Below are 14,911 nucleotides of genomic sequence, written 5' to 3' on the forward strand. Positions count from 1 at the left end.
ACATATTTTTATTCGACAAAACTGTTAAATTGGCTTGTTTTCCAAACTTTGGAAAACATTTAACGCCTTGTTAAGGGCTCGTTGTTTCCCTTAACGAGTAAAACTCTAAAATTTAGAGGGGGTTTGGCCCCGCGTGGCGAGTTTTTGTCCTCTCCGTGCACGGGCTTCATAACTTGAGACGCTAAAATCGTGTCTCGTATTTTTCTTCTCGAGTTTGATTATGGTCAAGATGTCGCCGTGATGGAGTCTCCGTGTTTGACAGCAATGAATCGGGGCCTTCGTCGCCTGACCCGCACTCACTGCAGCCCGTTTTCTTCCCCGGTTTCTGTTTTTGATGCTAGAGAGCTCGGCGGCTCTCTGCCCTCAGCTCGGCCCCAACAGCACCGCTCACCGCTCGGAGACGAACATGGAGAAAAACCCCGGCCCCAGCAGCAGCACCAAGGCTCCGCCCCGTTCGAGCTCTACAGGCCCACCGCCGGGAGAATCTAAACCCAAAGCAGGTGAGAACGCCTCGCTAACGACAGTGTGTTTATTTATGGCCGTCATATGGTGTGTTGATGCGGCTAAGCGCCCTGTGGCCTGTTCGGGCCTCGGAGTTCTGCTCCGGCTGTTTATCAGCACAAAGTGACGTAGCTGTCAAAACATCTGACCCACCTACAGCAGCTGATGCAGAACATTTTATTACACCGTAATTAACGCACCACACCTGTCCCATGGTGGACAACTAATCAGCTTCCATCACGTCAGGACAAATCGGACATGATCAGAATCAGCTTTATTGTCATTGCTCCGAAGCAGAACGAAACTAGATGTTTCAGTACAGCCCAAACAGACATGGGGAGACGGAGGTGTCTGAGGCCGCGGCCTTCGGGAGGCGCTGCCCTTTTCCTTTAGATAAGAAAAACAGGAAGAGAGGGGAGGTGGTAAAAAAAAATCATATCTGACACTGTGTCCTAGATGGGACACATTGTGAGAGTTGCAAAAAAAAAAAGACCTCAGCACAGAAACGGCAACATACTGATGACATCGTAATACATTTATGCATGGGAGGGTGGGGGTCCCAGCACAGGATGCCCAATACAGCTATTGGTGCTGTTTCATCTCCTAGGTTGCTGCACCAGGGGAATGAGGCCAGCGAAGGTGTGAATTTGAAGGGAAGTAGTCTGAGCACTGTCCAGAGCCCCCTGCCCCAGCCATAGTCCTGATAAGAGGTGGTGTAGTGTTTATCATCTGACTTGGTTGAGCTCTGACACAGGTCCATGTCCCTGGGGAGTGGAGCAGGTGGGGGTGAAGCAAAGCGTCTTGTTTCCAGAACATCCAGAAGAATTTGAGATACTCTACTAGGGGTGTGAATCTCTCAGTGTCTGGCGATTCTATTCTGATTTTTGGTGTCACGATGTGATTCAAATTCAATTTTTCGATTCAGGAACGATTTTTTTATTCACAAATGATTTTTTCTATTGAGATGGTCATAAATTTTGTTTCGATTATGTAACTGACACGCTGAAAAGAATAAACAACAATGTTTATACCAAAAATAGGACAAACTGTAGGAGTACATAAAATTATGTAACTTAAATTACCAGTATTAGGTTAACTTAGCTGCCTGAATTTTTCTTTAAAAAAAAAAAAATCTGGGAACAAATAATTCATCCATCATCTTTACCCACTTCTTCCTTTACGGGTCACTGGTGCCCACATCCAGCCATCACTGTGTGAGAGGTGGGGACACCTGGACAGGTCTCAAGTCCATCACAGACAAATAATCCAAAATATGCAAAATTAAACAGACTTCAGCCTACCATACATAGTACATTAACTTTTAACTCAAAATAAAATACAGACTTCACAGTTTTTTTTAACCATATTGCTCTAACATTTCTTATATTTGCAAAACTTAACCTAATATGAAATATACAGACTTCTTAACCATATTGATTCATATTTAGTAAATATTTAACAAAATTTCAAAACATGTGCAAACCTGCACAAAAACTTCTGAACTATAATTTATAAACCATAAACTGTATCATTTAGAACTGGCACCAGGTGATGTGTCTCATCTGTCTTCCTCAACCTGTTAAAAGACAAATTACATTAAGTTTGTTGTACAACTTGTCTATAAATTTTAATATAATTTGAGAAAAACAGTTACCTTTGAGCTGCAGCTGCATCAGAGCTTTTCCCATCCGTTGTTTAATGGTGAAGTTGTGGTGCTGCTTTATCAAAAAAAAAAAAAAAGTTTTGTGAAGGAATAACATACATTGGATCCATAGTTTTAAAAATAAACCTGAACCCCTCACCTTCCACTGAGCTGTCTGCTCGTAAATCCTTTGTGATACAGCAGGAGATGGAGAGGGAAACCTTCGCAGCCTTTGGTGAATCAGCTGGAAGTTTGTTGCAGAGTTCGCTGGTCCGCTGCTTCGCTTTCATCTTTCATGCATGTTGTCGTATTTTCAAATTCCTGTCCCGCAATTTTATTTGACACTTCTTGTAAACAACTGCGCTCTTGTTAAGCTCTGTCTTCCCCCAGAACATTCTTGGATCTGAAATGATTTTTAAAGACGAAGAAGCGGGTTGAATCACGCTGTCCTCCATGCTAGCATGCTCCATTCAGATAAAGGGAGCTGGCTAACTAGCTTGCTGTACGGTGGCCTACACGGCTCAATTCTACGGCGGCCGAGCGGGGAGTAAGAATTTAAAACGCATTTTAAAATAGATTTTATGGGCCTTTAGAAACTATTCAGAATCGCCAGGACTGAGAATCTAGATTCTTTAAAAAATTGATATTTTTTTCTGCACCACATACTCAAATTTCCAAGGCCAAAGCGGGGGGAACCAGATTCAGATCTAAACATTTGTTTTAAGTCATGCCGAGCTCTGTTAATTTACATCTACCTTTACAGTCTTGCTAGTACAACTCATGGCAACTCCAAACAACCAAACTGTGATTACGTTCGCCGAGTCGAGCTTCCAACTTCTCCAAGATCTATTCCTTCCCACCAGTGAGATTCAGGAGCCGCAAGTAGCCTGTGATTCTCTGCAAGAGTCGCGTCCAGCTTACCGCTCGGCTCGCACAGCATTTGAGTCTGAGTGTTGCCAAGCACGGCACATTCCTTCACACATGTCAGGCAGCCTAACGAGGGCCAGAACAGCTGCTGATGTTCGCCAGATTTGTCGATAAGCCAGGTAACCACCAATCCCAAAAAAACAGAATTCTGTTATCGTAAATACAAGTATGTGCAGGAGGGCTCTCCTTCACCCTGTCTTGTTGGGAAAAAAATTTGATCAGTTGCGTTGAGAGACCAGCTGACCAGATCCATAGTTTACAATTCGTAAGATATGCAAAAATAGGCTCTGAAAAAGGTTCACAGGACAAAGAGCAGAGCAGGGACGGAGCAGGAGGGAGAAGCGTCCGTCTTCACCAAGGGCAAGCAGGAAAAAGTACAAGTGATTTCATACAAGTGATTTCCATCCTTATAAAAACTCATGTTTTGTTGCAGTTTTTAAATGTTTTACTGTAGCATGTGGAAATGGATCCTGTCTCCATAAACTTATTATTTAATATTTAACTTGTAAAAAACGATGGCTGACACACACACAACAAAATGATAATTCCCTGTCTGATGCAGCATCTCTTCTTCATGTCAGTAGGGACATGTTTTGGCCTTTGAAGAGGTGTTGGTTTTTTAAAACAAGTTGTATTGTCAGCATCTGTCAAACAACCAAAGACAAGGTTTCTATAGAGTCCAAAAAAGTATGACAGATGGACAGATGGATGTACTTTGCACAGTTTCTTCCATCTGAGCTGCTGAAGCTTGTAATTCCTTTAGAGTGGTCTCAAGCGTCTTAGCGCTCTCTCTTACTAATCTCCTTTTTGCACGGTCACTCCATTTGTGAGGACGGCCTGCTACAGTACACATTTCCTATAGTCCTCCCATTTCTCGAGAACTCCTGGGAGTGTTGGGGCCTTTGTGCCTTACCTTTTGTATCCATACCCTGACTTGCACTTTTCATTTCTCTAAGGTGATTAGGATAGTCACTTCAAATTGGGTGGATATTTATGCAATTACTTCTTTGAATGTAGCTGAGTGTGCACTGCTGTTTTTGACCAGGTAGTGTACATAAAAAGCATGACTTGCACAAGTCATTCTGTGTTTTGAACTTTATATACACCTAAATTATTTTCTCATTTCTATGTCAGAAGGTAAAAATAATGGGGGCTCTAAGCGATACAGTCGCAAGCGTGAGCCCTCCTTCCCCAAAGCTGAAAGTGTCCCTGGTCCTCGCCGCACCAATTCACAGAAAAGCAAGAATTTTGACAAGAGACCCCCTCAGAGAGGTGGAGGGCGACAGTATGGAGTTACAGGTGGAGGACGACGTGAGGAGGTTGGTATTCTAAATGATGACATGATTTTGCCAATTTCAAAACTATTGTTAATATTTTTGTTACAAAAGAAATGCTGTCTTCAGTTGTGATCCATTAACAGATTCTCGTTAAAATAATGATGAGTTGTGGTCGCTCTCCGCCTTCCAGGTAGCAGAGACACGCCGGGCCGAGTTTAGCCCGGCTCAATTTGCTGGACCCAAGAAAATAAGCTTGAACCATCTGCTGAACTTCACTTTTGAACCCCGTGGAGGTAATGATGGCGTCGGAGACGGTGGCCACTCGTACTGGGGGCGCCGAAACAAGTGGGGCCACAAGAGTAAGCCTTTCAACAAGGAGCTTTATCTGCAGGCCAAGTAAGCAGGCTCCGAGGCAGTCAGGTTTATGTTAGAAAGGCCGAACGTTTGAAAATGGTGATACCTTTGTGTTTCAGCTGCCAGTTTGTGGTGATTGATGACCAGGACTACAAGGCTCACTTCACTGATCCAGACACGTTGGTCAACTGGGACTGTGTGCAGCAAGTGGTGAGTATCAAATCATTCTCAACGTCTAACGACCTTTTGTTTATACAAACACATTACTGCCACTAAAAATGTCCCCCCCTCCCCCCCACCCATTTATTGTTCTTTTAAAGTAAGGACTATTAATGACAAATGGTTTCTGTGTATCCACAGCGTATCTATAGCCATGAGGTGCCGTCTTGCCCGATCTGCCTCTATCCACCTGTGGCAGCTCGCATCACTCGGTGCGGACACATCTTCTGCTGGCCGTGCATGCTGCACTACCTGTCTCTTAGTGACAAGAGCTGGTCCAAGTGTCCCATCTGCTACGAGGCTGTGCAAACAGCTGACCTGAAGAGGTAAAGGAGGAGCTTCAAAGGGGGGGAAAAATCTTCATAAAGCTTCAACACTTAATGTTGTGAGTTTGTGTGGTTTCTGGGTGTTTTCTGATAACTGCTGTTTTTGCAGTGTGGTTGCTATGGAGATAAAGCAATATGTGGTTGGTGATGTAATGACCATGCGCCTGATGCGGAGGGAAAAGGGGGCTCTGGTGGCCCTGCCAAGCTCTCAGTGGGTGAAGGTGGAGGAGCCTGTTCGCCTTGGAGGTAAGAAACGGCGTTTTTTAGATAGATAGATGGATAGATGGATAGATATGGATAGATATGGATAGATAGATGGATAGATATGGATAGATATGGATAGATATATGGATAGATAGATGGATAGATATGGATAGATAGATGGATAGATAGATGGATAGATATGGATAGATGGATAGATGGATAGATGGATGGATAGATGGATAGAGATAGATGGATGTAGATAGATATAGATGGATAGATATAGATGGATATAGATAGATATAGATGGATAGATATAGATGGATATAGATAGATATAGATGGATAGATATAGATAGATGGATATAGATGTAGATAGATGGATATAGATAGATGGATAGATATAGATAGATGGATATATATATATATATATAGATAGATAGATAGATAGATAGATAGATAGATAGATAGATAGATAGATAGATAGATAGATAGATAGATAGATAGATAGATACGATGATGATATTCAGTAATTTGGTTTTATAGTGCAATATGATTTTGTGTTTTCTAAATCTTATTGTGGAAGAAGAGACAGACTGGATATGCTTCATTTTAATGAGATGACATGGCTGTTTAGAAAGGCTGTTTGCGTGTTCAGCGGAGACTGATGGTAATATTTGTTTTGCAGATACTTCTTTTAGCCCATACTCCAAGCTGCTGCTCACCTCCCCTGCTCAGGTCCTAAACCTAGTCACAGAGGAGAAGGCAGTCCTGCAGGTTCAACTGAGTCAGGAAGAGGATGCCCAGGGCTGCTTCATCCAGAGCGCCCTTTGTCTTTTGCAGGTAAAACTGTTCATCTGTGGCGAAAAACATCTAGAGTCAATGCAGACCATTCACCTGTGTCTCCATTAATCTACAGTAAAAGACTGTGTGAAACGGACGCAAGATATGCTGGTGTACATACATTCTCAGTAATTCAGGACTTGGCAGTTCTACTTTTAACTTTTAGAAATTTTGTTTAAGAATAAAACTATAAAATATGTCTTTATCTGTCAATGTTACAGGAGCGAGAGGAAATGTTGCAACAGAAAACCGATGCACAGGAGCTTGATTTGACCTCACTGACTCTGAAGGAACCTTCTTCACCTGTCGAGGAACTGGTGACTACTATCAGCGATGTCAAGGTGAATCTTCAGATGAACCTTTGGACGACTGTTTTCTCTCTATAGTTATATCGTCTTCACTCATCTGTGAGGTTGTATCTTGTTTCCCTCCCAGCCTGTCCTGCAGTACTCCTCTGCGTTTGATGATGAGGTGATGGAGCTTACAGAGGACATGCCTGCAGAGTTGCAGGATGTTTCTGGAGCCGCCCTGGAGAGCGTCCCGGAGGAGGAGTTCTCTGAGGCTGTGTTGGACGTTGTCCCAGAGCCTCAGCTTGATGAGCAGAGCCCAGCCAACCAGGCTGAGTCTGCACACCCTTCAACCAATGTGGTGCACGGACCTTATTATTATTTCTACCAAGGTTTGTAATTCCCCTACCTGCTTTTTTTGACCAAGTCTGTTTAGATAAAGTAATTAGCTTTTTAAGAAAAATGTTGCACAATCATGAAAACCAAACACAAGTAGCCATTATTAGACCTACTTGACATTATAATCCTTTAGGTTGTATGTTCATTTTTGGATCCTTTTTGTACATTTATTTTTCCAGCTGAAGATTGCCAGCAAATGTTCCTGCACCCTGTGAATGTGCGCTGTCTGTTGCGTGAATACGGCACTTTGGAGGCCTGTCCTGACACAATCACTGCCAGAGTGGTGGAGATCGTCGGACACACAGTCACCGAGGTCAGCAACCAAGGAAACAAAGAGGCAGACGTCAGGCGTTCAGTCACGTTTAGTATCTTTTGCTTAAGGTGGCACTTTAAAAATGGTTCAGTCAAGTTTTATGTTTTACTCTGCTGGTTTACTTTAGGCTTCTGCTTTTAGAAAATAATTATTTTGACTTTTTGCTTTTTTCATCTCAGGAGGTTCGTCGCCGTAACCGCTACCTGGCTCATCTGCCGCTCACATGTGAATTCAGCATCTGTGAGTTGGCTCTGCAGCCGCCAATCCTGTCCAAAGAAACTCTGGACACATTTGCAGGTATGAACAGTTTAAATCTCAGTTTTCCATGTGGAATAAAAAAAAAAAAAAAACATTTTATGTTTAGTTGTGTTTAAATTGTCTAAATCTTTCAGATGACTTGGAGAAAAGAAAGCGCCTGAGGCAGAAGAAAGCGCGAGACGAGAAACGCAGAGAAAAGCGCATTGAGATTGAAGAGAACAAGAAACAGGGTAAATGTAAGTACAGGATATGACTCAAGATTTAATTCATTCTCCTTTTTAGTTCAGGATTTACCGGTACGCATTTTATTTGATCTCACGTCCTCAGATCCTGAGGTGCATATTGGTCTGGAGAATCTTCATCATTTTCCAGCATTTGGCTCTCCGCCTTACAACAGCAGTCCCCCTGTCCAACCTGATTTCACTTTAGCCCCTCCATCACCCCTCAGCAGCAGTCCTTCTGGTAAGATCAGCCCTTCCATTTGACTTTAGTTCAGAGATGTATTTATTTAACTGATAGTTTCTTCTGATTTTCTTCCCTTTTTGTTTTAGATGAAATGAGATTCCCAAGTCTGAGTGTGTCCACACCCACTGTGGGTAGTGTGGAGGATGATTCACACTGCATGTCCTTTGCACAGGTGAGTGAGTGTGGTTAAAATATTTAGATTTCTTACGCGAGGGGAATAATGGATGTGTTGACATGGTGCTGCCACCCTGACTGTGTCTCCATTATAGATGCTGAGAGATGGGAAAGCCAGAGTTGATGCTGGGTCCAGGATCGCTCCAAAGAAAGGTAGTACAAGACTGGAAATGTTGTGTTGAGCTAACATGCTTGTAGGAATTATTCACGGCGATTGGTTTAGCTCAACACTATTAAAAATGTGGTTTGAATTTTACACAGAGAGGTTGTGGTTTGGTCACATTATAGAATCATCTCAGTAATTAGCGCAACATGCTGCGTTATATGTTGAACCCGTTAAATGGCCCAAGAATCCTGAGCTGCAGCCCTGAAACTTTTCTAAATAACACCAGATCTCAAGTCTGAAGAAACATTTAGAAACGGGAAATTCTAGTCGTTCATTACCTCCTGAAACATTAATAGAAAAATATGCTTGCTACACTATGCAAGTTGTTCTCTATGCTCTTTGTCAACTTCTTTTTCATGTTGCTTTGTATTTTAAACTTTTAAAACTTATCCAAAAAAAACAAAGGGGGGGGGGGGTCAAAAGCAGCTTCATTAGTTGTCATTTGTGTGGTCACTTTCAAATAATGCAATTTACATATTTTACGTTAAACCGAATCATCCTATTGCAAATAAAAGGAAAATAAACTAACAGTATATATATTTTTTATTATCTCGCCCAGTCATTAGACTGGATGCCTCAAATTTCCCCTCAGGGATTAATAAAGTGTCTGTCTTTCTGACTGGACACAAAGATTTGATGATGAGGATGGTTTTAAATGGGTTACATTTATCACTAATTTGGAGTTCAAAAATGACTTCATGGACAAAGCAAATAGTTTGATGCGAGCTCTTATAGGAAAAAAATTGTTGCGACAAAAAAGTAGTACTTGATTTATTCATTCAACTTTTAATTATACAGGTTAGTCCCATTGAGCCTCAGGGACTCGTTTACAAGAGACCTGGTTTTAACAAAGAGTGATGACAACAGTGGACAATCATAAAAGAAAGCATAAATTGAGAAGAACAAATGAAAGCAAATTGTGTTGCAAAAACAGCTAAGATTGTAAGGCAATGTAAAATACTTTAAACAACAACATGTCTGCAGTGGTTTTTGCTTAACAGATGTTTAAAGCCACTTAGAGAGGTCAAGGTCGAGAGCTTCAGTTGTTTTTGTAAGATATTCCAGGAAACAGGAGCGGAGTAGGAGAAGGCCCTTTTACTTAGTTCAGTCCTCACTGAGGGAACACTGCAGGTAATAATGTCCTGAGAGCGCACGCTGTAGCTGCACTCACGCAGAGACATGTAAGAGGAGATGTATGAAGACAACAGACCAAGAAGTGATTTAAAGATGAAAATGTACCAGTGAGAGAGTCTGCGTGAAGTTAATGATGTCCAGTTAACCAGTGAATACAGGGTGCAGTGGTGGGTACGATAATCACAGCCAGTTACGAATCTGAGTAATTTAATATGAAAGGTGTTTTCTAGCATTCAGAGTTAAACAAGATCTATTTCTGGAAGAAGAAAAAAAAAAACAGTTAAACTTTCAGTTTCCTTACTAGGTTTTCCACGTGAAGCTTTAAAGAGAGATGTGAATTGATCAAGATAGACAAATATTTGTAGGAATTGACAAACACTATAGGAACACCACTCCAGGATAAAATCGAAGGAAAAACTGCTGGGACTGACTTCCTGTTTGAAAATGACACCCCTTTGGTTTTGTCGTCATTTAGGACAAGTTTGAGACGGAGCAAGTCTGACTGGATGATGTCAAAAGCAGATTGCAAAAGCTGGAAAGCCTTATCAACTGTTTTAACTTGACAATAAACAACTGTGTCATTAGCATAGAAAAGTATGGATGCATCAGGGATGCTCTGACCTACATTACCTATGTAGATTGTAAAGAGTGTTTGTCCTAAGACTGAGCCTTGTGGTACACCATTGTTAACCCTTAAATAACTGGAAGAAATACCAATTATCAGAGTCAGTCAGAGAGTCAGAGTTTCTTTATTGTCATTCGCACCTCATGTGGTACATGTGGTGGAGCGAAATTATGTACGCAGGGTCCCAGTTACATCCAACAATAAAATGTATAAGAAAAACAGTAATAAGATCTAAGATATGAACTAAGAAAAACCAACTAAATATACACTAAGCACTCATAACATAAAACATTGAACATCAGCACAAACATGAACATGAGTCTGTGAGCAAATGTACACGCATGAACACACCAACATTGAAACAGATCAGCAGCAACATGAAACAGATCAGCAGCAACATGATATGGTTTTTCACAGTGATTATTCTGGTTAGAGATTCATGAGTCTAACAGCCTCAGGGTAGAAGCTGTTCCTCAGTCTAGTGGTTCTACACTTAATGCTCCTTAACCTCCTTCCTGAGGGGAGTGGGGCAAAAAGTGAGTGTGCTGGGTGGGTGGGGTCCTTTATGATGCAGGTGGCCCTCTTCCTGCATCTGGAGGTGTAGATGTCTGTGATGGTGGGGAGACTGATTCCAACAGATTTCTGTGCAGCCTTCACCACTCTCTGCAAAGCTTTTCTTTCTGCAGCTGTGCAGCCTCCATGCCACACATTGATGCTCGAGCACAGGATGCTCTCCACTGCACACCTGTAGAAGGAGGTGAGGACTGAGCTTCCCAGACCAGCTCGCCTCAGCCGTCTGAGGAAGTAGAGTCTCTGATGAGCTTTCTTGATCAGGCTGGTGGTGTTGTTGCTCCAGCTGAGGTTGTCATTCATGTGTACACCCAAGTACTTGTAGCTGGAGACCACTTCCACCGCAGATCCTCTTATGTTCAGGGGGGTGTAGGTGTTTTTGTTCCTTCTGAAGTCCACAATCATCTCCTTTGTCTTCTTCACATTGATGTGAAGGTTGACACATTGCCTCACATCCGAGAAACAATTAGAGAACCAACCAATGAATTTCTGAGAGCTTATGACACAAGATGTTATGATCCACAGTGTCAAAAGCTTTAGACAGGTCTAAGAAAAGTTCAGCACAATAATCCTTAGCATCCAGTGCTTCAACAACGTCATTAAGAACCTTCAGTGGAGCAGTGGTTGTGCTGTGTTGTTTCCTGAAACCAGATTGATGGAGAGGTAAGATGTTAAATGAGTCCAAATACTACTTGATTTGAGAGTTTATCAGTTTTTCTAGAACCTTGGCTAAAATACAGAGTTTAGAGATTGGATGATAGTTGTTCAGTGAGGTGGGGTCACCTCCCTTCATCAGAGGAAGAATAAAGGCTGTTTTCCAAGTGTCTGGGATGGAGTTTTGGCTTATGGAGAGATTGAAGATGTGGGTCACAGGAACTGTGATGATATGATACTGATTCTCCTCAGCATGTAGGTTAATTGTTGTTTTAGAGGTTTAGGGTGCAGGGGTTCTTGAGGAATGTATATACAAGTGAATTTTAAAAAAAAGAAGTAATTTTTATCTTGAATAACTTGATGTGATGCACAAATATAAAGATTTTGGGACAGATGTATACAGCGCCACAAGTTAAAAGTTCAGCTTTGCCTCCAGGTCAAATCCTACTGACATGACACCAACAGTAAGATCGCTCCACCCATGTGGAAATGTAACCCAGGGTGAGCTAACCTCCGACTAATAAATAAAAAGTACAGCTGCGATGGTGGAGATGGTGAAGCTCACAGTGTTACCTGAAGCATTTGCTGAGGCATTTCTGTCTTATCAGTCAACATTAAGGCAGACGGGCAAAAATAAAATTTCTAAGACACTAATAACTTCAAATAGTTCCTGCAGTAGATGGATTCAACACAGTGAAATGCAGTATGTACTAAGAGTGTAAACTTTACATTACACTATTTAATAAACGCTTTGTGCAAAATTGGTTTAGTGTTAACTGATCTTAGCAAACAAAGACTGAACTTATGCAACATATCTATTTACAAAACAAAGTACAACTATCTTTAAGTGTTAACCTTTTAATTTAATCATTAAGCATACAATGTAATTATGACAGAAAATGGAGGATTTACCTGCAGTTACCTTTGTACAGCCAAACATGTACTTCATGTTTATCACTGTTGAGCTGCTCATGAGGTCTGTCACCGGCTTTTATCATCTTTTACATTTTTCCAGACTCAGTTTAGGTTTTGTAAATGTAAGAAACTATCCCACCCTCTGAACACTCAGGGGAACACGTGTCTGAATTGCATGTTTCCCACTGACGTTCAACCATTTTTCACAAAATCCCTCTGACCACAAATCATTTGTAACGCAAAACCTCGACAATGTTGTTGGAGGAGAAGGGGCCACAGCTCCTGCAGGTAGGGGGCGTTTCACTTTGGGACAAATTGCAATCGCCGATTGGTGAGTTGCTGACGAGCCTACTGGATTGATTGACAGATGTCGTGTCAATTGTCTGACGTCTAGAGATAGAGTTTAGCTCTCTGTCTAAAGTCTCAGTCCACCTTAATGTCGACTGAAACAAATAAGCTTACCAAGTTAATCAAAGATTATTTGATTTTCCTTTAGATCTTTAATATCTAGACTTGAAATCTATATGTTGTTTTTAAATTATTACCAAGCAGTTCATTTGTATCAGTTGATGGAAGTCATCATTAGACGGTGCGATGGTGACATCCCTAAAACTTTGTCATTGTGCATTTCATTTTTTTTTAAACATGCTCAAAGTTTTTTTCTGGATTCCCTTTCAGATCAGCTGCTAGCCCCCCCAGCAGCAGACAGTGATGGTGAGAGTGACGGGTCGGACCGTGTCCCTGTGCCCAGCTTTCAAAATTCTTTCAGTCAGGCTTTTGAGAAGGCACTTCTACAGCTGGACACTGGTCCAGCTTCCTCTCCACAACATGTGGTTGAACCAGGTCTGTGACTTTATAATTCACTTGTATGTTTAAGTGATTAAGTGTTTCCACCTGCACTCATCTGTGCTTGCTCTCTTTCAGAGGAAAAGGGAGGCAAGAAGAAGAAGAAAAAACAGAAGCTTCTGTTCAGCACATCCATGGTTCACACAAAGTAGACGGAGCTAAAGTTCATTGGATCATAATCTTCCAACTGCTTTGTTTTTTCCTTTCTGTCGATTTTCTTGGAAATGTGGAATTAGGTTTGAGTGTGTGGCCAAAGTTTAAGCTGCTTTAGCCATTGCTTCACTGGTTGATCTTCTGTTTTGCCATCTTCCCCTCAGTTTCATTAACATTCATTTCATGTTCTGCTCGGACAGAGATGTGCTTCATCCTCGTGTCACTGAAAGCCTTATGGGTACCTTGTAGTTCAGATGCTAGGTAAAAAGTTATAACTTGCTGACTAATATTTGACATGCTTTGAGCTTGGCTGTCAGTTTCCATAATGTCACCCAGAGCATTGCATCTAGGAACCATTCGTGTTGAGGAAAATGTTTTCAGGGCGCTTCAGGCTAGAGAAGCAGTCAGCCAGCTGTAGTGTGTTGCACCTTTGAATCTTTCCAAACGCTCAGCATTCACACTGAATCGGTCTCACCTCATCCATTTTTTCAGTGTTCATCACAGTAACTACTTAAATCCGTTAGCCCTTCAGGATCCTACATTTTGGAAATTGCAGAATGTAGTTGTATCTTTTTTTTAGATCAACATGAATAAATACAAGCAAGTAAAAAACAGTATTGTATGAAAAGATTAATTCTGTAGGCTCAACAGAACATACATATTCTGCTCGGTCAAATATGAAACACGCACCTTCTCCTCAGTCAGTTTGTCCAGTTTAAGTTGTTTGACTTGGAATGTTTAATTAATTTTATCCCTTTTTATTTCATTTTTGAAAATGTGTGAAGCCGAAGGACGATTGCTTAGGATTTAAGAAATGTTCCTGAAACGTAAAAAAAAGAAAAGAAAGTAAATTAGATATATTTGTTTGAGGGTTCTTTAATTTCCTGTATTTTTGAGCAGGTTTATGGGCTAAAAACATACATTAGTATGTTATGAATAAAGATTTATGCACAATAAAATGACTGATTTGCAATTGATTATGAAACGCCAGCAGTCTCATCAATTCGACAGCTTATTGATGCAGTATTATCTCTGCTCCACATGAGGGCAGTCTTGATAAAACATTAAATTGAAAGGTTTTACTCAAGTTGCCTGAGAAAATTAGTGAAAAGTACATTCACTAGTAATTGTAAACGTTTAGTTGGCACATAAATCAAAATTTCCTCATGCATATTACACTAAAGTACATTTATATAGACAAATTGGTCATTTAAGTTAATCAGTAATGAGTTAACGTCTGGAAAGTAACACTTTTCTATTGCTAATGTCCGTGAAGCTGTTTATACTCTGCGCAATCAAAACCGGAAGTTACGTACGCATTGTCATAATACTATTCGCTTGACGTGACTTGTGGTTAACATTACCTATCATTGTAATATTTTACAAAATAAAAATGAATTTTTCGCTCTATATTTTTGTTTGCACTAAATAACGACAATATCTTAAGTATAGACCTTAAATTAACTCGTAATAAATTTTATTTTGAAAGTAGTTTCCGGAAGTTGAATGTTCCGCTCGTGCACTGGACTGTCCAGTGGTCCCTAACCAGTCAGACTGCTTCCTCGCTGCTCAGCGCTGTCTAGTCTATCCTGTCAACAACATTGCAACCTGAGACGGGATAGACAGTCATTTGGCTAGCTAAGTAAACCTGCTAACTTAGCCA

General features: G+C 41.1%; 1 protein-coding gene across 1 annotated transcript; it reads left to right on the top strand.

Moving 5' to 3' along the window:
- Positions 1-21: 21 nt before the first annotated feature.
- On the top strand, positions 22-14,207 carry rnf10 (ring finger protein 10). The gene is made up of 17 exons (XM_037681192.1): positions 22-500; positions 4,205-4,389; positions 4,538-4,743; positions 4,821-4,911; positions 5,062-5,246; positions 5,356-5,492; positions 6,135-6,289; positions 6,511-6,630; positions 6,725-6,968; positions 7,155-7,288; positions 7,468-7,585; positions 7,681-7,782; positions 7,874-8,008; positions 8,098-8,183; positions 8,281-8,338; positions 12,928-13,092; positions 13,174-14,207. The coding sequence occupies exons 1-17, from the start codon at positions 335-337 to the stop codon at positions 13,245-13,247; spliced, it is 2,361 nt and encodes a 786-aa protein (XP_037537120.1). The 5' UTR covers positions 22-334; the 3' UTR covers positions 13,248-14,207.
- The last annotated feature ends 704 nt before the right edge of the window (positions 14,208-14,911 follow it).

This window comes from Nematolebias whitei, chromosome 8, assembly GCF_014905685.2.
Source record: "Nematolebias whitei isolate Nwh7 chromosome 8, NemWhi1, whole genome shotgun sequence".
Lineage (NCBI taxonomy): Eukaryota > Metazoa > Chordata > Actinopteri > Cyprinodontiformes > Rivulidae > Nematolebias > Nematolebias whitei.